This window comes from Anomaloglossus baeobatrachus, chromosome 2 (genome assembly GCF_048569485.1).
Source record: "Anomaloglossus baeobatrachus isolate aAnoBae1 chromosome 2, aAnoBae1.hap1, whole genome shotgun sequence".
Lineage (NCBI taxonomy): Eukaryota > Metazoa > Chordata > Amphibia > Anura > Aromobatidae > Anomaloglossus > Anomaloglossus baeobatrachus.
In genome coordinates, this window is record NC_134354.1 from 98,312,197 (window position 1) to 98,335,479 (window position 23,283).

The 23,283-nt window shown below is 47.6% G+C and overlaps 1 protein-coding gene across 3 annotated transcripts in view; it reads right to left on the reverse strand.

Moving 5' to 3' along the window:
* SPECC1 (sperm antigen with calponin homology and coiled-coil domains 1) overlaps positions 1-23,283 on the reverse strand; it is a 533,597-nt gene that overhangs the window by 110,348 nt on the left and 399,966 nt on the right. For all 3 annotated transcript variants that reach the window (XM_075335209.1, XM_075335211.1, XM_075335212.1), the window contains 2 exons: positions 13,703-13,769; positions 6,242-6,398 (listed from right to left, as the gene is read on the reverse strand). In XM_075335209.1, coding sequence (XP_075191324.1) covers positions 6,242-6,398; positions 13,703-13,769 — 224 coding nt within the window. The remainder of the gene's footprint in view (positions 1-6,241; positions 6,399-13,702; positions 13,770-23,283) is intronic.

A 23,283-nucleotide genomic window follows, 5' to 3' on the forward strand; every position in this document is an offset into this window, starting at 1 on the left:
AGCACGATGGGGGTGCGCAGCATGGGGGATGGAGCACGATGGGGGTGCGCAGCATGAGGGATGTAGCACGATGGGGAGTGCGCAGCATGGGGGATGGAGCACGATGAGGGGTGCGCAGCATGGGGGATGGAGCACGATGGGGAGTGTGCAGCATGGGGGATGGAGCACGATGGGGAGTGCGCAGCATGGGGGATGGAGCACGATGGGGGGTGCGCAGCATGAGGGATGTAGCACGATGGGGAGTGCGCAGCATGAGGGATGTAGCACGATGGGGAGTGCGCAGCATGGGGGATGGAGCACGATGAGGGGTGCGCAGCATGGGGGATGGAGCACGATGAGGGGTGCGCAGCATGGGGGATGGAGCACGATGGGGAGTGTGCAGCATGGGGGATGGAGCACGATGGGGAGTGCGCAGCATGGGGGATGGAGCACGATAGGGGGTGCGCAGCATTGGGGATGGAGCACGATAGGGGGTAAGCAGCATGGGGGATGGAGCACGATGGGGAGTGCGCAGCATGGGGGATGCGCAGCATGGGGGATGGAGTACGATGGGGAGTGCGCAGAATGGGGATGGAGCACGATTGGGGTGCGCAGCATGGGGGATGGAGCACGATGGGGATTGCGCAGCATGGGGGATGGAGCACGATGGGGAGTGCGCAGCATGGGGGATGGAGCACGATGGGGAGTGCGCAGCATGGGGGATAGAGCACGATGGGGAGTGCGCAGCATGGGGGATGGAGCATGATGGGGGGGGTGCGCAGCATGGGGGATGGAGCACGATGGTGGGTGCGCAGCATTGGGGATGGAGCACGATGGGAGGTGCTCACCTCCCCCCAAAACACACACACACCGCCACACACGCACTGCACAACACACCACACACACACTGGGAACCACAAACACCGCCCTACACAGACACCCAACACACAAACAGCGCGGCACACACAAATATACGCACATGGCGCACAACACACACATTGCACAAAACATACCTCCCACCAAAACACACACACACACACCCCACACCCACACAAACCGCGCAACACACACACACAGCGCTCCACAAACAACTCAACACACACAACGCAACACACAAACAACACCGCTCTCACCCCCTGCCACACCCAGACAACACCCAGAACATGTACAGCGCCTACACAAACACTTGGTAACTACACACAACAACATCTATATATATATAACAATAATCATACATTAACTACACAATACGTAAATTCTAGAATACCCGATGCGTAGAATCGGGCCACCTTCTAGTTTAATATAAATGAATAACCTCATTCAAAAAAAAAATATAATATTTGCAGAAAATCAGTAATACACAGTAAAATTAAGAGAAGAAAGCAAGCAAGCATTTAGAGGAACATAAAGAGATTCATTAAGGGAAGAGGTCAATATCTGTTCTTTAGTAATTTCTCTAATTTATTACATGGGCCTTTGAGGATCGAAGATGATGGTAAACACGTGACGCTAATTGAAATACATGAATGAATGACAAGCCATTTTAGCTGATCCGGAAAACACTGTGAGATCCCAGGAGCCTCATGTACTTTAGTATATTAATGTTATCGCGCCTAATGGTTGTTATTGTAAAAATTAGAAGTTGCACCAAGCTAATGATGCTCATCAGACCCGGTGTTTGCAGCAGTGTTAATGTAATGTATATTTAGGATCTCAGTGAAAAACTAGAATTTTTCTCAATACACAATAAAAAGGTTTATTATGAATGGTATAATGTGCGCTCTAGAGTTAATGGACTTTTTTTTTTTAATGACTATTACAAAAAAAAAAAAAAAAGCAACTCACCCTTACATATGCCCCACAGGTCCCATTCACTAACCCAGTTCCTGTTAAAGGGAACCTGTCAGGTACAATATGCACCCAGAACCATGAGCATTGCTGGGGGCATATTGCTAATCCCTGCCTAGCTGTCCCTGTATCTAGTAGCATACATAAAGAGATCTTTAGAAAAAGTATTTCTAAAAATCTTTTATCATATGCTAATGAGCGCAGGGACTAGTCGCAAAGGTGTTAGTTCCCTTGGCTAGTTGGCCCCCTTACCATGTAAGCACGCCGCTGTAGGCGTGCTAACATGCTAATGAATGCGCAGTGTCAGAGGTATGGTTGATCTCACCTCTCTGATGTCACCGCGCCCGACGCTAGATTTCAGCTCAACGCACATGATCAGAAGTCCCAGTGCGCACTATGAAGCCGGGTGTACGCATTCCGGCTTCAAACTGGTGTAACACGCATGACCAGAAGTGCCGGGGACGTTCTAATCGTGCACACTAAGCTGAAAACCAGCGGTGGCAGCAGAGGTGAGAGTAACCATGCCTCTGACACTGCGCATTCATTAGCACGTTAGCATGTTACATACTAAGGGGGCCGACTAGCCAAGAGAACTAGTGTCATTAAGACAAGTCGCTGGTCTCATTAGCATATTATAAAGGATCATTAGAAATACTTTTTCTAAAGATCCCTTTAACTATAATACTAGATACAGGGACAGTTAGGCAGGGATTAGCAATATGCACCCAGAACTGATCTGGGTTCTGGGTGCATACAGGACCCGACAGGTTCCCTTTAATTTCTACTCTCTGGTTCTTTCTTGACAAACCGAAAAAAGCCATGCAATAAATATCCAGCGAATAGCCAGGGATTCCAGTGTGTCAAGGCCAGAAGTAGAAAGAAGAAGGAACAGGGCCGTCAGGAGGTCACTGAGGGGAATTATTTCTTTTAACTCAATCTGAGCGCTTTTGGATTTTTTTATCCACCAGACAACCCCTTTAACAGATCATGAGAATACAGATTGATCGGCATTAATTAAAATAAATTGAGTGCCCCAGAGTCTACACTAAGGCATAAAATTTACATGAATGACAGGTATAGTTACATAGGCTGAAAAAAAAAACCCCACGGGTCTATCAAGTTTGACTTCTTTAGACCATTTACACATTGTCTATCTCTACATGTAATTAATGTCCACCCTGTCCTTTTTAAGGTCTTTGAAAGGTATAGGTGGTAGTTCACTTTGTATTGACTACACATGTATTTAAACATATGAGATCACTGAGGTGTCTTTTTTCCAAATTAATAGTGAGGAGGAAGAGGGGGAATGGAAAGTCAACTCACCGTATGTATCCAATGGATCTCAAGTGCATGGATCTTTGCGGCTGGTGTCCACAAAAACAAGGAGGAAATAAGTAGGTGAGGGATACAGCACTTCGTTTTTCAATAAAACAATGTTTTACTGGAACCACATAAAAACCTTTTTTAAAAACACATTCATGGACTAGTGAAAGCCTCCACTTTTTTTTTATTGAAAAATGAAGTGCTGGATCCATCACGTTTTTTCCCTAAGTTAAACAAGCCTAACATTTCCAACCTAATTAAGGAACAGACCTCCATCCAATGTAATAATCTAGTTACCGCCTTTGAACAGACTAACTTTCCAATATACAGTGCCTACAAGTAGTCTTCAACCCCCTGCAGATTTCGCAGGTTTGATAAGATGCAAATAAGTTAGAGCCTGCAAACTTCAAACAAGAGCAGGATTTATTAACAGATGCATAAATCTTACAAACCAACAAGTTATGTTGCTCAGTTAAATTTTAATAAATTTTCAACATAAAAATGTGGGTCAATTATTATTCAACCCCTAGGTTTAATATTTTGTGGAATAACAGCTAAAAATCGTCTTTTATAAGACCTGATCAGGCCGGCACAGGTCTCTGTAGTTATCTTGGCCCACTCCTCCATGCAGATCTTCTCCAAGTTATTTAGGTTCTTTGGGTGTCTCATGTGGACTTTAATCTTGAGCTCCTTCCACAAGTTTTCAATTGGGTTAAGGTCAGGAGACTGACTAGGCCACTGCAACACCTTGATTTTTTCCCTCTTGAACCAGGCCTTGGTTTTCTTGGCTGTGTGCTTTGGGTTGTTGTCTTGTTGGAAGATGAAATGATGACCCATCTTAAGATCCTTGATGTAGGAGCGGAGGTTCTTGGCCAAAATCTCCAGGTAGGCCGTGCTATCCATCTTCCCATGGATGCGGACCAGATGGCCAGGCCCCTTGGCTGAGAAACAGCCCCACAGCATGATGCTGCCACCACCATGCTTGACTGTAGGGATGGTATTCTTGGGGTCGTATGCAGTGCCATCCAGTCTCCAAACGTCACGTGTGTGTTTGGCACCAAAGATCTCGATCTTGGTCTCATCAGACCAGAGAACCTTGAACCATTCTGTCTCAGAGTCCTCCAAGTGATCATGAGCAAACTGTAGACGAGCCTTGACATGACGCTTTGAAAGTAAAGGTACCTTACGGGCTCGTCTGGAATGGAGACCATTGCGGTGGAGTACGTTACTTATGGTATTGACTGAAACCAATGTCCCCACTGCCATGAGATCTTCCCGGAGCTCCTTCCTTGTTGTCCTTGGGTTAGCCTTGACTCTTCGGACAAGCCTGGCCTCGGCACGGGAGGAAACTTTCAAAGGCTGTCCAGGCCGTGGAAGGCTAACAGTAGTTCCATAAGCCTTCCACTTCCGGATGATGCTCCCAACAGTGGAGACAGGTTGGCCCAACTCCTTGGAAAGGGTTTTGTACCCCTTGCCAGCCTTGTGACCCTCCACGATCTTGTCTCTGATGGCCTTGGAATGCTCCTTTGTCTTTCCCATGTTGACCATGTATGAGTGCTGTTCACAAGTTTGGGGAGGGTCTTAATTAGTCAGAAAAGGCTGGAAAAAGAGATAATTAATCCAAACATGTGAAGCTCATTGTTCTTTGTGCCTGAAATACTTCTTAATACTTTAGGGGAACCAAACAGAATTCTGTTGGTTTGAGGGGTTGAATAATAAATGACCCTCTGAATAAACTTTTCACAATTTAAAAAAAAAAAAAAAAAAAAGAAATAACATTCTTTTTTGCTGCAGTGCATTTCACACTTCCAGGCTGATCTACAGTCCAAATGTCACAATGCCAAGTTAATTCCGAATGTGTAAACCTGCTAAATCTGCAGGGGGTTGAATACTACTTGTAGGCACTGTACTTTATAGAATGTGGAGACCAAACTGGATCCCTTTATTCAACATGGATCTTCTCATTAGAAACCATAAGGACACGTGTATTAGGGCCATTCAAATTGTTCAGAGGTATGCGACAGGGGTGTCCATTGACCCCGTTGCTTTCTGCATTGGCCATAAGGGCTAACTAGGGGATAAAGGCATCGCTACATGGGTCAGTGGTGGAGAAAGTGGATCTATCCAGGGATAGATTCTTTATTGATATTTTTAGCAGTTACAGAATCATCTCTGAATAGTGCTACTAGAATTATTGATACATTTGGGGACTATTCAGGATTACGTATAAGTTGGGATAAGTCTAGTCTAATGTCGGTGGATTCTCTCTCTAGAGATACTCAGGTTTCTTGAACCCCTTTATTGGGGGTGAGTGTATTTAAATATTTGGGAATTAAAGTGTCCAGGGATCGGAGCTCCTTTATTTCAAGAAATATCTAACCATTATTTTTTAAATTCCAGTATAAAATAAATGCAAAGAAAACAGCTTGGGTTTGCTAGGAGTACATGTCAGCTTTAAGATGGCTCCTGCTTAAATTTTAATCCCTGGAATAAACTTTTGGTTTTATTACTGTACAGATTGTGCTGGAAACTGCCTTTCTACTCTACATTGGAATCGCTAACTTCACCAGCTGGTACCAGCACCCGACGGAGACAATTCTCCCCACTAATTTAATAGAGTTACGTAGTGAGCCTGTTTTTTTTTTTTGCTGCTATTTAGTTGGATACTTTTTTTCCATTTTCAACCAACTTGGCAAATCACAAACCTACATTTCACACTTTTAGAAGAAATGGAGAGCCATCTGCTCTGAAGATCAGAGGTGGTAAGTAGGACGGGCTAAAGCGGAGTGCCTCAAGAATAAGCTCTAGTTGACCATTCCCAGCCATATGCAAAGGTTATGCCCACTTATGAATACATTTTTTTTTAAGATGTCAATTTCAATGGGTTGAATTTTAAATCAGTTCATATGAAGCAACCCTACATTAAACGCATATATACAAGGACAGTGACAGAACCAGGCAATGCCTTGCAGATGTCAGGACACAATGTACTTGGGGGCCAATTGTTACCTCTAAGCATGCTCTACGCTTGCCAGTGGAGACAGACATACTTCCAGAGCTGACCCTACATATACAAAATATGTGGCCCTACCTGAGTTTACTTTGAGGTGACAGAGAGTCAAGTGCAAACGGTGAAGAATTTCTTGATCCAAAACCTAATGGCGAGTGAGTATTCAGTGATTCCAAAGAGGGACTTTTACGAGGAAACCGATCTGGAGTTAGATCTTCTCTTTGTCCTTTCAACTTGTCTGTGGGAATAAATAAAAATTTGCTTAAAAATATAATAACAGATGCATAAACTATATAATGTCCTTTTAAGTTGTTTTGTTCTTTTACAGCTAAATATACAGTTATAGCAAAGAAGAAGAATTAAGTCTGAACAGTGTTTTCCACGGTTTTCTTTTCATGGAGAGGAATGAGGAGTCAATATTCACATTCTTATTCATAAAACTTTGATGTGTTTTATTGCCCAATTAGAAGAAATAAACCCTAGATGAAAGCAATAGAGTAAGACTATACAGAGCCAAATCACAGCAGCACATCTAAGGTACCCCGCAGATTTATTACATTAACATCAAAAGGGCCAAAACTGGAGAAGTCACGTCTGATACAGCATTGAAGGGCATCACTACACGAACAAAAGGGAGACAACTGTTCATGGGAATAAAAAAATATTAACTTATAACTATAGTATTATAACCATTGCCAAACGTGTATACATGTCTGTATCTCCCTCCAGGATATCCTCGTAATATATCAGAAATCTATCTCCTCCCTAATAAACAATTACTCATTATTAAAGAAGATAAAGGACAGGAAAGAGTTTATTGGGAACAATCATGTGTATGGTGACACAATTAGTCATTTTTCCTGGTAAACACAAGATGTACAAGCACCCACAAATAGTATCAATGACAGGACTAGGAAGAAAGAAAGTGGCGATGCCATATATCACCACATAGGACAAATGACATAGACCTGCTGTAACCAGGATTCTGAAAGCAACATTTAGGGCAAATATTCTATAGAAAGTATATTCCAAAGTCAGAAATCATAGTTTGAAAATAGTAAAACTATGAGGAACTGATACAATAAAGGATTTATCCCACCATCAACATTCATCAACTATCGACAGGACAGGGTAAAAATGTGTGATGGATGGGGACATGACCATTAGGACCTCCACTGATCACAAGAACTGGGGACAAATTTCCTCCATCTGAATGATGCGGTAGTGCACAAAAGTGACCATTGCTCTATTCACTGTAGAGTGTAGAATTCCCCTCCCAAAGACCCTTTAAAATAAATGGAGCTGGGGCTACGTATCCATAAAATTGTGTCATCACATACCACCAAATATGTGACTCTTCAGATCTTGTGTTATACCATGCCTGATGAAGAGACCTGAGTAGTCTCGAAAGCTTGCAATTATTACCATCTTTTCAGTTAGCCATTAAAAGGTATCAACCACTGAGGACTTCAGTTCTTTTAAACAATTTTTTGCCATTCACATGTTACTTTTGGACCTCCTTCTTGGGATTAGTGTTGGTCGCCGAAGCCAGTCTTCCAGTGATCATACATTTATCCCCGTCATGTGCATAAGCAATAAATATTGCTATATAAACTATTTAAGTATATTTTAAAGTTATAAATCTTTGCATTACACTATAAATGGGGAACCGACAAGCTAACTCTGCCTCTGACTTGATGGGGGTTAGAGCAAGGGCTGGGACACAGCGTTAGGGTAAGGGTTGGGACACAGGGTTAGAGCATAAAGTTAGGGTAAGGGTTGGAACACTGGATTAGAGCACAGGGTTAGGGTAAGGGTTGGGATAAAGGGTTAGAGCACAAGGTTAGGGCAAGGAGTTAGGCAAGGGTTGGGACACAGGGTTAGAGCATAGGGCTAGGGTAAGGGTTGGGACACAGGGTTAGAGCATAGGGCTAGGGTAAGGGTTGGGACACAGGGTTAGAGCATAGGGCTAGGGTAAGGGTTGGGGTACAGGGTTAGAACATATGGAAAGGACACAGTGTTAAAGCAGCAAACGGAATCCATAGGTAAAGCAAGGATAGCATAAACATTTTGTATAATTGTTCTATATGTAGAATGGTGTGGGGTGGTAGTCAGCACTTTACACAGAAGACATGGTCCTGGCTTGGTATGTGGGCTTTGGTAGTGTGGGCTGTGTGAAGGTGCAGGCCGCATGCCGCCGCTGTTATCGGCTGGCCAGGACCAAGAAGCAATTTGAGAGACATACACAGTTCTTTTTCCGCAACAGTTCTTTACTAGACAGTTTCAACATTTCTTCAGTTACAACATTACACAGGAGATAGAGGGCATAACACTTCCAATACTTGTTTCAGCATACATTGTCAGACATTTGTCAAACTTCCACTGTATCACCTCCATTATTCCTGGTTCTGAAAGTCCCAGTGCAACTCACTGCAACACACCAGTTCAGCAGTGACAGTACTCCTTCCTACAACGGCTCCAATTCCAGTCTATATTATTCCCAGAGTAAGGCCTTGGGCTCCTGGTCATCTACAGAAACCCCACTAGGGTCGTGGACTACACGTACACGCCAGTAAACTTCACTCAAATCCTTTGCAGTTATTTGACCTGGGTCTGACTGCACTTCAGTTTTAATTACCTGGGGCCTCACTGTCTGATGGTCCCTCTTTAACCCTCTTGATGTTCTCATTCATTCCCAACCCACCATCAGCGTTCACGCAGTCTCCCGTCTGGTCTCTCTCCTCCTGCCACAAGTCACCCAATGCATACAGCATCGACAGGACACAGACTATTCATCCCATGTTCTTCCCACAAAGTCGCTCTCAGCTACTACTTCCAACTCACTGTCTAGTAGGAACGGTCACCTTTTCTTTACTTGACCCCTCCCAGGGTGGGCTAGTCCCAACATTAATGGACCTTCATTTTTTTTACCTACATTATCACATCTTCTATAGCTTACACTACAACTTTTCCAATACTACACTGCATTATCAGCACACAACGATATATATATTACCTTGCACATCTTACTTTAAATATCTTATATCTTGTATAATGATGCATAGTGTATAATATGTCACAGCAATTCACAATATACAATATACACAGTACATTACATTACAATAGCTACAAAAAACGCAAGGCATTAATCACACTACAAGATTTCGATGCCACTTGTGTCTTCTCAGGTAGGAGCACGTCCACCATGGTCCATCCCCTTACATTTGCATGCTAAAACGGTAAGAAGCCTTTAAACTTGCTTTACTATCTAGTAAAAGTAACTGTCCATGTTGGGACTTACAGTGCAACAGACAGGACAGACGGCTCGGATTCTACAGCGGTGGCCAAACCCCTTTGAGCTAGATTCAGGGTGACTTTCCCGAAGTTCCCAGCAGTTTTCCAATCCTTTAGTTATGTGTGAACACTGCGGCCTCTGTTCAGTGTATTACATCAGTGGTGTCTTAAATGGGAGGCGTACAAAGCAGCCCTTGTATTCTGGGCCAAACATTATTGCGACTCCAGTGCTGTCTATTATTATGTCCTACAGTTGGCAGTAAATGCTGGACACATATTATCGGCTGACATTTATAAGGAAAATACACATCGCCCGGCAGACCCTTAAATGTAACCAAATATACTGTGTAAATCAAATTAATGACATGCTGGTAGTGAAAAGGAAGACACTAGAGACCAGGAGAGAAATCAAGTGCACTGTGAAAAAGTCTACGATTTTAAGTGTCTTCATCCTTTTCTTTTAGGAGGTGGATATTGGAAATAGACATAAATTACACCAATGCTTTATTGGATTTTTTACAGTATTTACAGTGAGGTATAAATAACATTGTAAGGATGTTATTACAAACTTAATGTTATCAATTATATATATAGAAAAAAATATTTTACTATATTTACACAATATGTTATTGGAAAAAAAATGATATTTTTCTTTTTGTTTTTTAAGCCATTTTTTTTTTTAATAAACATTTTTTAAGTCACATTATGGGCCATGAACATTTTCTGATTGCCTTGTGTATTGCAGTTTATTACTGCCGGTCAGTAACTAGCCAAATACACAGGGACCTTCATTCGGCCCCTGGCTGCCATCATAACTTATTAGCACAACATTCTTGCTAAGCAGCAGTTGAAAAGCGCTTCCAAAGGAGCATGAATTGAATATTGAAATGACACTGCAGTGTAGTGTTTGGGATAGAAGGAAGAAAAATAATTACAAAAAGTCATAAGTTTGAAAAGCCTGGAAAATCAATAAATGAAAAAAAAAAAAAAAAGTTTAATTTATCTTTCAAGAAACACTGTGCTGGTTGAACATTGTAATCAATCACATCTCAGCTTTAATTTTAAACTGTTGCAATAAAGTAAAACTATGGTCTGATCATTTGCTTTTGGCAATAAAGACATTTCTGTAATAATACAGTAAATATGTGACGCCCTGGACTCGCCAGGTCGTCCCAGGTAGTCCCACACACGCCCCCTCCCCCTTAGTAAGGTGACAGCAGCCAAACTACGAAACCCGTGTCACCACCCTCCGGGTTTGATGTTCGCACCAGGGGGCGGAGCCAGGCGGTTGGCTCCGCCCACCGATGAGTTCACAGGCCCTGAGGCGGGAAAAACAGTGCAGTTCCCCGCGGGGAGCAGAGTAGAGTTGAGCTTTGACAGTGGAGTGAAGTGGAGTCAAGTTCAAGGGCAGACCTGTGCTCAGGCCTGCCAAAGTCTACACCAGGTGTCTGGGTTGGAGCCCAGTCACCTCTGGCAAGGAGGCAGACGGTGGTGGCCGCCTGCAGGAGCTGGGATTACAGCCGGTGGAACCGTAGGGACCGGGGACGGGCGGTGGCCCACCGGTACCGAACCGGGGAACCGATTGGAAACCGGAGCACCAGGAGGGGTACTCAGACCCAGTACGAGGCCCAGAAACAACTGGGCTGAGTCAAATCAACTGATTGAGGACTGGACTTTAGGACCTTTCCCACATAAGATCCGACTGAAGACAACAGCCCAACCATAGGGGAAAAGCCACCGCCCAGGAATAGAGACCCGAGGGGCCAGCGTCTGTGGGCAAAGAAGGCTCTCCTAACACATATCAAGCCGGGGAGCGGACTACCGTTGCTCAGGCATAGGAGTCGTGATTTCTACACAAGTGAGGTGCAGGAGAAAGGCAGAAACCACCAACCTGTTAAGGGGAAAACTGCAGCCAGCTGCGGGCACCGTTCACCATCTTGTTTGGTTTACCAGAGACTCCAGCATGTTTGTCATAGTGAGTAAACCAGTGCCTTCGGGCCGCGCACTGCGCCGCACCGCACCGACACCCCAGCACGCATCCATTCCCTCGCCTCAGCACCTCCCTCGGGCCCCCGGGACCATCATCCCCCTACCCATAAAGGGGGTCAACACCAAGCTGCACAACACCGTCCCCAGGAGCCTAGTCAACGGCAGCGGTGGTGTCCAATGTCCATCCATTCACCACAACCCATGAGTGGCGTCACGAACTTAAACCCCCCCTGCAAACAACCGCGGCTCCGGCCGTGGACCTCCCCACCATAGTCCCTACGTGTAGTGTCAACCCCCCTTTCAGAGTGACGTGACCTCCGGGTCCGTGAAGAGCTCGAGCCACCCACCGACGAGCACGGATCCGAGCGGCTCAGCAGCCGGCCGATCCCCGGTGCGGTACAAATACGTCCCAATGTGTAAAAGCAGATACAATAATATGCAACTTGTAATAACTAACAGCTCATGCATAGTTAAGATATCTGGGCTTTACGATTATATATACACTAGCTGTAGTACCCGGTGTTGCCAAGGATAGTAACCAAGTCTGCCTCCGTCTCTCTCCCATTCTCCGTCTCCCTGTCTCTACCAATTGCCCACTCGCCCTCTCTCCCACTCTCTGTCTCTCACCACTAAAATAATATTAATTGACACAAACTGTCCTATACTAAGAATGTCCTTCGTTGCCTATAGCAACCTATCCGAGCTCCTATTAATGACCTGTAGCAAAATAGAAGCAGAGCTGTGATTGGTTGCTATAGGCCACCAGATAAATATCCAGGCTACCTGTCAAAACAGCCAATATATTACCTCACACATCCAAACAGTCAGTAAGTAAGTGTTTTTTTTGGGAAAATAACTGTAAAGCATGGGGTTAAAATTTCCCCTCAAAACAGTCTCACATTCCCTGAGTCACATGCGGTGTCGGTGCAAAATGTTGTGATTGTAAATGCGACGGTATGGATTCTTTTAGCGAACACACACACACACACACTGTACATACACACACCATACATTCACACACTGTACATAAACACACACACTGTACATACATACACACACACCGCACACACACCATACATACACACACACACACCATACATACACACACACACACACACACACACCGCATACATACATACACACACACTCCATACATACATACACACACACTCCATACATACATACACACACACCATACATACACACACACACACCATATACACACACCATACACACACACCATACATACACACACACACACACCATATACACACCATACACACACACCATACATACACACACACACACCATACACACACACCATACACACACACCATACACACACACACACCATACACACACCATACACACACACACACACACCATACACACACACACACACACCATACACACACACACACACCATACATACACACACACACACCGTACATACACACACACCGTACATACACACAAACCGTACATACACACAAACCGTACATACACACACTGTACACACACACATACCATACATATACACACACACTGTACGTACATACACACACACCACACATACACTGTACATACACATACACACACATATATATACACACACACACATATACAGACACATACACATTCAGCTTTATATATTAGATATATGTATTTATTATTTTATTGGGGGGCAAATTTACATACAATGTTGCACTAAAGTTCAGACATAAGTAAATGCATACAGATGGGGCAATTCTCTCTGGGACCAAATTGTATGAATACATTACATCGTAAAAGGTATGTGTATTATTCCTTTTCAAATGAGAAGTGAAGGGATTATTTGTGTAATAAATAGTTGTGTTACACACATGGCTCAGCACACGTACCACTGAGTGATGTCTTTTTATTCCATACCAGTTGCTTTCAGACGGTTTTCTAACATGGAAAATGTTTTAAGATAAAGTAATATAGATGAGAGGAAGCAGGGTCTAATATATATCTATGGTGTCCTACAACAATGCACAGCAGCCTATAGACAATAATTCCTAATGCTATCTGAGAATAGTCACATCCGGACTTCACAAATAGTTTCAGATTCTCTTATTGAGCCAGTTTTATAAATAGAATTTGGACAGTGTCCCAGGCACGCACATCTTAACAGCTCCAGAAAAAGACGACCATTTGGACACTGTTCAAGTCATTGTGAGCCGTGGAGCGCTCGCTCCTGTGATTACTAAACAGTCTCATTTACTGGCAGCACATTACCTGAAAAATCTAATTGCTTCTCCGTCTCTTTGCTCGAAAGCTTGGCAATGCTGGAAGCCGAGAGCCTCTGCGATAGAAGGAAAAGTATATTACTAAAACATAGGACATATCAGTGTAATTCATTGAAATATAATACACACCAGGCTTTCAAAGAAAATAAACACCCAGAAGCACAGCTCATCTATATGTAACATCATTATTTACATCTTCTGTTTCCTATGCTTATAGAAGAATTTATATATTCATTGACAATACAGGAAAAAAAAACCCTACAATTTCAATGTTGACGAGTGTAATACAAAGCAGGAAAAGTCATGGAATTATGGAAATCACAGGATCATAGACATGTTAATGATATGCAAAGGATGAAATAATGGAAACAACATTTTCAAAACATCTTTTTTTTTCTCAGTGAGGTTATTAATGGGCATCTGAGAAATAATCGGCCACATTGAATACATGTGGGCATCAAGATCCACGGCTGGCAACTCCGATCAATGAAGCCCCAGATGTGCTCAATGGAAGACAAGTCCAGAGACGCTGCAGGTCATGAGAACATATTTAGGGCACACGGGCAGCTCACAGTAGCAGGGGCAACATTGGGTTGAAAAATGGTTCCTGAATCACTTTGGAGAAATGGCCATACCACCAAATTAATGTAATGCCAAGCAGTTAGTGTACCTGAAAAAAAGAATACAGTAGTCCGGCTACAGTAAATGATGCCACCCTACACCATAATCTTAGCTGTAGGACTGGTGTGATACTGTGTTTTTCAAAAAAATAAGACCTACCCCAAAAATAAGCCCTAGCAGGGATTTTCAGCATATTCGGAACAAGGCTTAAATATAAGCCCTCCCCTGAAAATAAGCCCTAATCGCGGTTCACTAATGAAGTGTCCATGCAGCTAAGAGTTAAAGAGAGCAAAACACTTAATTATAGAAAGCAGACACCCCGCAATCACACTCATCAGACGCTGAGCGGGAGGACCTGCAGTGATCGCACCCCCGGTTCTGTTAAGTATGACTCTCCTGGGAAGTGGGGGTCTGCTTTTTCGGGGGGGGGGGGGAGTAAATTTACCCCCAACCTTGTTTCTAAAAGAATAAGACCTACTCCAAAAATAAGCCCTAGCACTTTTTGGGGGGCAAACAAAAGTATAAGACAGGGTCTTATTTTTGGAAAAAACACCGTATTCTGTCATGAAGGCATCTTCATTGTGCTCCCCACATGGTCTCCATCTATCAATCCATCCAAGACAAAAACTGAACTCATCCAACCTCCAATCAGCAATTGCAAAAGGAGCTGCCAGCAGCGAATCTTGATGATTTGCTCTAGTGCATTTACAGTGTCAGAACATTCCTTATGCAACCATTAATAACCTCAGTGATAGCTGCCAAGGTGTGTAAGTGCAGGGTTTTCTTTCTAAATATGGCGCTCATACTCAATACTGAATAAATCAAGAGGTTTTTATACATTTTGTTTCATATTTCCCATTATTTGAATACCACTAATATATCTATAGAGCCTGCGATTTCGATATTTCCACAACTTTTCCTTGTTGGTGTTACCATTTGCCTGTTGAGGAGTGTAGGAGTGTATAGAAATAAGGAAACAATAAAAATGTATTAAGTCTACAGCAGAAAGCTCAGACAACTTTGGCCAAGGAGAGCTTGATATTTCTTAATGTATGATATGGTAGAAGTCAGTCCCCAAAAACTGTATGAATGATACTCCGAATGTAGCTGTACATCCATCGTGTGGTCAACAGATGCAGCAAGTGGCAAATTAACATTTGGTGTGGTACATACATTCACTTACATGCCATTCATCCAGTTCACCACATTATTTGCATCTTGCATGTTATGCCTATGCGAAATGTGCTATGCAAATACAGTAGACAAGCTATGGAATTGCGGTAACTCACAATGCCTTTTGTGATTGTTATGTCTGTACATGGACATGTGTGTCACCCGGGGACCAGGGGTTACTCAGATCCGGGCCACGGGGTCACTTCTGTGGGTATCACGGTGGCGTGACCCGGTCTGTGATCCCAGGCTCCACAGTAAAAGGGGATTTGGTAAGGGAGATTGTTTATTGTCCGTGACGCCACCCACGGTTGTGGTGATTGTGTGGAACACCACCGCTGCTCTGGACGGGGATCCCGGGAGTGATGGTATGCAGCAGCTAGATGTTAATTCTCCCCTCCGTGGGTAGGGGGTTGGTTGTCCCGGGGCCCGGTGATGGGGTAAGCAGGGAGCAGGGCGCAGTGCTGCGGGTCGGTGCCCAAGGGCATGGGCGTACTCACAAGTAATTCACACGGAGTCACTGGTAAACTAGGAATTGCCGGTGTCCGCAGCCTTCGGTACGGGGTGTTAGTGTCCCACACACGGTGCAGCAGCTCCTGTTCTTTCCCTGCAGCCAGGTGCCTTTCTCTCCACTCTCTTCCTCTTTCTCCTCAGCCGGGAACGGGGAATCCACTCCCCTGCAGTGATCCGGGTCACCCAGATACCGGGGGGCCACTACCCTGCCCGGCTACCCTCTGGCCCCTTCCTCACTGCAGCCTGTCCCGGCCCTCTCGGAGCACGCTTCACTTTCAGCCTGGGAGCTACAACTCCAGGCTTTTCTTCTCTCTGTCTCGCCAAACACTCTGCCCCAGCCCCTCCCCTCTGTTCTGCTTTTCTCTTACCCTGGGGGATGTGGTTTGTCTTGCTGCACCGGTGTGAGATCATGTTACCAAGGAGGATTAACTCTTTCTGTGACAACCTGGCTTTACCAGGGCGTCACACACCCCCTTTGTAAAACACGGCCCGTCCTCGGGCCGTTTGGACACCAACATTTATTAAAACTGGAAAAGGAAAAATAAACACATTACAATCATACATCTTCCCACATCGGGAGGTAGGATTTCTTAACTCTAAACTGTTCTGCCACCCCACACCTGCGGAACAGATGGCCTCCTCCTGAACTTGAGGGCGTTCAACAGGGGTGACAGTCCATAAAACAGTCAACTTTTTAACTTGTGGGTAGCCGTCCATGCTCCACTACCACTGCCGCTGCCGCCACTCCCAGTACGGGGAACGGGTTCCGTGCTCTGCCTCCTGCTCAGAAGCCAGGCCCACTTGGATGCCCTCGGCGCCGGCTACAACCGGCCTCGCTAACTGCCGAGGGCTCCATCTCTCACTGGCCTGCTCCTCCTCTCTGCAGATGCACTCCGGCTGCTCCACAGCCGTGACGGGGTACCTGGGAGCGGCTGGTGCCACATCTGGGTCAGACTTCCAATCGGGTGCCACCTCCGTTGCGGCCGGGCGGACTGCCGGAGCCGACGTCATCACCGTAGCGGCTGGGCGGACTGCCGGAGCCGGGTAAGATGTCATCAGGGTTGCGGCTACTGCTTGTCCAGGAACGGAATTAGGCAAAGTCCTGGCGTCCCTGCCTTTACAGTCCTGGTCACATGAACTGCAGTTCCTTCCTCCTGCTCCCCCTTGGTACTCGAGAGCAGTCCTTCCAGCAACTTTTAAAGTTTTCCTTTCGCTTCCGGTCCTCCGGAGCTTCACTTCCGCCCTCGTTCTAAGGGGGCGGAGCCTCTTTTTCGCGCCCACCGCTTGTGGAAGAAGGTGCTGGGCGGGAGATTTTCGCGCCCAAAATGGCGGCAAAGATGGCGACTTTCAAAATTTTTGCAGCGGTCACCGCTGACAGTCCAGAATAAGGCGCACTTCCTCCAGGTAACTGGATGGGTTCGATCCTGTTCGTGACGCCAAAATGTGTCGCCCGGGGACCAGGGGTTACTCAGATCCGGGCCACGGGGTCACTTCTGTGGGTATCACGGTGGCGTGACCCGGTCTGTGATCCCAGGCTCCACAGTAAAAGGGGATTTGGTAAGGGAGATTGTTTATTGTCCGTGACGCCACCCACGGTTGTGGTGATTGTGTGGAACACCACCGCTACTCTGGACGGGGATCCCGGGAGTGATGGTATGGAGCAGGTAGATGTTAATTCTCCCCTCCGTGGGTAGGGGGTTGTTTGTCCCGGGGCCCGGTGATGGGGTAAGCAGGGAGCAGGGCGCAGTGCTGCGGGGCGGTACCCAAGGGCACGGGCGTACTCACAAGTAATTCACACGGAGTCACTGGTAAACTAGGAATTGCCGGTGTCCGCAGCCTTCGGTACGGGGTGTTAGTGTCCCACACACGGTGCAGCAGCTCCTGTTCTTTCCCTGCAGCCAGGTACCTTTCTCTCCACTCTCTTCCTCTTTCTCCTCAGCCGGGAACGGGGAATCCACTCCCCTGCAGTGATCCGGGTCACCCAGGTACCGGGGGGCCACTACCCTGCCCGGCTACCTCTGGCCCCTTCCTCACTGCAGCCTGTCCCGGCCCTCTCGGAGCACGCTTCACTTTCAGCCTGGGAGCTACAACTCCAGGCTTCTCTTCTCTCTGTCTCTCCAAACACTCTGCCCCAGCCCCTCCCCTCTGCTCTGCTTTTCTCTTACCCTGGGGGATGTGGTTTGTCTTGCTGCACCGGTGTCAGATCATGTTACCAAGGAGGATTAACTCTTTCTGTGACAACCTGGCTTTGCCAGGGCGTTGTAACGGGGTGCCAGGGGCGCCCCTGGGCTTGTAGTCGTGGCCCCTTCTGTCAGGCTTAACCCTGGCTCCGCCGTCACTATCGGGACGGGAGATGTCTTGGTGGGGCAGAGTGTGGTGGTGGTGCAGATGTCGTCCGGCGCACAAATACTCTTCAGGCATGGTTCAATGCAAATAAACATGTTTTATTCTTCGCAATTCTCCACACTTGGCAGTAACAAAACACAGTGCTGTGGCGCTTCCTTTAGCTGAGGGAAAGCCTGCCCTAGCGTCCCCTCAAGTGGGTGACTTGCCTGACTACTCCTCTTCGCCCGGCTCCCACTTCTGGCTACCCACAGCCCGGACCCACACCGGGACTGCTTCGCACTATGAGGTTCCGCCCGCTCCTTTTCTCTCCGGCTTCCCTGTTCTTCCAGCTCCCTTCTTTCTTTCTTTCTTTCTGCCCACTCAGCTCCACACTCTGCCCCTGGCTGTTTCTTCTCTCCCGTCCCGGACACAACTGCCTTCAGCACACACTTCCTTTCCCCCTAAGCTGCCGGCTCCTCCTCCCTCCTCTACAGTTTCTATGGGGACAGCATTAACCACTTCAGAGAAAACCTGTGCTTCCTTGTAAGGGGTCTGCCCACCCCTTACATACCTCCCCTCTTTAAGCCTAAGCCTCCCGGCAAGGCACAAATCTAAAATCACATTTTAAAACTAAACAAAGTCATTTTAATGAAACTGCGAACATGTTCACCTGAGGGCACCCGCAAGGGCACACCAGTCCAGCGCCCGGAGTTCCTCCTGGAAGCTCCCGGTCTTAGACGTGCCCGAAGGCCGTCGGCAGGCACTCCCGGTCTTAGTGGAGTTTCTGCCCGGAGGCTTTTGCAGCACTCCCGGTCTTAGACGTTAGCTGGCAGGAACACAACTCGGCAAAAATCTTCTTAACGACGCGGAGGGAGCCCCTGGCTCAGTCCAGCATCAGGCTCTCTTCCGGGCTCAGCAACTTGAACGGTTACAAACAACACACCTTCTTCCGGCTCAAAACAACGCCGGTGTTGAACAAAAACAGGCCCGCCATCTTCCGGTCTTGAAAAGTCACTCCGGATGATATGCACGTTGCCATTCGGCTCGTTGGGCCTGCACGTACTCCGACAGGGACTGTCCGGGCAACCGGCACAGCCTCCGGAAGGGCTCGTAGTTGGCGGGTTGCTCCAACGTCTCGGGTGGGAGAGTTCAGCTAGCACCGGTCTTTGCTGCGACCGCCGCCGGTATTGGCATTCCTCCCACTCGATTTCCTGTTGCCACTGTGCGGCCTCTTGTGTAGTGGGCCGCTCCGGTCCTCCTGGCACAGCCGGTAGGTTAAGGGTGGGTCCTTCCGCAGCCGCAGTCTGCTTCGGGCGTCCTCTGCCCAGGCTAGTCGCTACTAGTGCGGCTACCGCAGCTTGCTGTCTTCCTGGAATCTCCATCTTGCTCGGAGTCAGCGTTTCTGGTAATGGCGTCGGGGTCAGTGGAGATGCTGGAGGAAGTGGAGGCGGGCTTACTTTTCCCGCTCTTGGGTATACTCCACCCCCAGTCTTACACATCAGGTCGACCCCTACGCGGCGGTTCTTCTTTTTCTCTGTAAAAACCGCCCACTTCACATATCTTCCTTCGTGCCCTGGGACCGGCACCTCCCCTCTTTGGGCGGAGTACTCTGAACTTCTTTTTCGGCACCGGCCAGCCCCAGGCTCTTCTTTTGGCGCCAATTCTTCGCGCGCTTTCTGTTTCTTCACAGACGACGGCCACCTTGCCGCCATCTTGTGCCCGGTCCAACGCCTCAGGCACTGTTTCTTCTTCCCACCATGGGACTGTAAATCTTCGCTGAAAGTCCGGATCAGGGGCCCTGGGCACCACTTGGTCTCCATCTTCTTGGAGCGGGTCCCCTTGCATACGATCCGGATCCTGCCGACTACGCCACATGTAACAGGGTGCCAGGGGCGCCTCTGGGCTTGTAGTCGTGGCCCCTTCTGTCAGGCTTACCCCTGGCTCCGCCGTCACTATCGGGACGGGAGATGTCTTGGTGGGGCAGAGTGTGGTGGTGGTGCAGATGTCGTCCGGCGCACAAATACTCTTCAGGCATGGTTCAATGCAAATAACAAACATGTTTTATTCTTCACAATTCTCCACATTTGGCAGTAACAAAACACAGTGCTGTGGCGCTTCCTTTAGCTGAGGGAAAGCCTGCCCTAGCGTCCCCTCAAGTGGGTGACTTGCCTGACTACTCCTCTTCGCCCGGCTCCCACTTCTGGCTACCCACAGCCCGGACCCACACCGGGACTGCTTCGCACTATGAGGTTCCGCCCGCTCCTTTTCTCTCCGGCTTCCCTGTTCTTCCAGCTCCCTTCTTTCTTTCTTTCTTTCTGCCCACTCAGCTCCACACTCTGCCCCTGGCTGTTTCTTCTCTCCCGTCCCGGACACAACTGCCTTCAGCACACACTTCCTTTCCCCCTAAGCTGCCGGCTCCTCCTCCCTCCTCTACAGTTTCTATGGGGACAGCATTAACCACTTCAGAGAAAACCTGTGCTTCCTTGTAAGGGGTCTGCCCACCCCTTACAGCGTCACATATGCAATGTAAATATGCTAAGTCACACGCTTACTAGGATTTAAGTTTTACCATACATCTGTGCCGCCCCTCGGATCCAGGATTGCTGCTGTGGCCCGAGGGTCTCTGGACCCGGGGGCTCGCGGCCACTTCAAATGTAAAAGGGGGTCTATTTACAGGGTAAAAGTGTTCGTGACGCCACCCGTGGTTCGCGGTAAGGGAGTACCGCCGTTGCCAATGTGAGTACCCGGGGGAGATGGAGTTGGGAAGCCAGATGACGTTCCCTCCACGGGTAGGGGAGGCCCTGAGACTCTGGATGATGGTGGAGCGGGGGTGCACAGGGCCAGTTGGAAGCAGGAGAGGACCATGTACTCACTCAGGCAGCATCGGTGATGGTGCGACCGCAAAGAAGACTCTGACAACAAGGTAAACCAAGTCTCTGGGTGCCGCTGCCCTCTTGGGGGAGCCAGTCCGGGTATCCGGCCCCTGTAGTACTGCCGGGTGATCCAGAGCCTGCCTCCTTGCACAAATTTTAAAGTGTCCTGGTGGCCAATTGGCGTAAAGCTGTCCGGGCCCCGCTCCCTCCTGTTTGGTAGTGGAGCTGTGCTCTTAAGGGCTCAAGTTTGGGATTTCTGTGGGCTGCATGGGTTGGAAAGCCCTATCCCCCTCGTTGCGCTAGTGCCTCTGAGCTTCTTGGGGACAGTCGCTATCCTCCGCAAGTTAATTGTCGGGTTCCCTGAAGCTACTCCCCGACCTAGGGTCCCCGGCCGTGCTTTCAGTCTTGGACCGGTAATTAGACTCAGATGTCTCCCATCCTCCAAGACCAGGTCTAGGCTCCCAGCCTCAATACCCTGTGACCGGGTCTCCGACTCCTTTGGCCCCGACCGCCGTCCGTGACCCAACCTGACACAAACTGGGAGCCACCACTCCCTAGCTCCTCACTTCTCGAGTGCTACAACTTCACTCACTTACTTCCCCTCCCACCAGTCTGCCTAACCCCTCGGTGGGCGGCCCTATTCCAGCTCAGCAGCCCACTGGTGTGCCTGACAGGGTGTGGTGTGAGGTGTGGTTGGGATTTTGGATACTGATGGAGGCAGTACCACAGCTTGGGAACCCAGAATCATGAGGGGTTGAATACTGCACCAAGAATAGGAAGTGCAGTACCCTGTGACACCCTGAATAGTCCAGGGGCGTCACAAATCCACACTAAAGCGGGCTTTACACGCTATGACATCGTAGCAAAATCGTGCAAAATCGCTCATCGGTGACATGGGGGTCCATTCTCGAATATCGTTGGAGCTGCAGGTACGAAGTAGTTCGTCGCTTCTGCGACAGCACACATCGCTCCGTTTGACGCCGCAGAAACGAGGAACGTCTCCTTACCTGCCGCTGGCCCCAATGCGGAAGGAAGGAGGTGGGCGGGATGTTACGTTCCGCTCATCTCCGTCCCTCCGCTTCTATTGGGCGGCCGCTCAGTGACGTCGCCTGTGACGCCGCACAGACCGCCCCCTTAGAAAGGAGGCGGTTCGCCGGTCACAGCAAAGTCGCAGGGAAGGTAAGTATGTGTGACGGGTCCGGCCGATGCTGTGCGACACGGCCAGCGATTTGCCGATGGGGGCGGGAACGCACACTAGCGATATCAGTACCGATATCGCAGCGTGTAAAGCGGCCTTAAGGCTATGTTCACACATTGCCTTTTTGCTGCAATTTCTTGTATATTTTTTTTCATTGGTTTTACGCAAATCCATGCGAATATAAAGTTGCTTTTTACAGTACCAGAAAAACCTGAGATTCCAGAAATCTCATGCACACACGTCTCTATGGAAAACTGCTGCGTTTTTTTATCCATTTTTTAAAGAAGCGGCATGTCAATTCTTTCCTAATTTTTGCTGCTTTTTTCACCATTATAAAAATAGCAACAAAAAGAGGAATAAATATCCTCCAAAAATTAAGCATTACTTACAGCAAAGAAAGGCAGCAGTTGTACATCGCGCAGGCCAAAAACTAATACTCTAGCAGGGTGCAGCTCAACCCCCACTAAGTGGAGGCATCACAGGTGCAGAAGGAGGAAAGCACACACATACTTCCAAAAAATGGAGGGGGCGATTGCTGGATGATAAAACACTGATGGCTTGCATAGAGCACTGTTCACACATGCAGATAACACAGTCACAAGCCCGAAGCCTATTAGGTGACGCCCATACTATTAGATCTGGCGTGCTGCCAAGCCGTACTCCATCTATCACTATACAGGGACAGAAACTCTAATATGCAAGGCCTAACAGAAAGGGGTCTGGCTGCATGCTGAGGTGATGCAAAGGACACAGGTATGCACGTCACCGCTGATGATGCTAGGCAATGGGCATTGAATGGCATGTTAGCACTCCCCTGTGGGCGTTCTAACATACTAAGAGGGTGGAATGAGCACAGGAACTAATGCCCTT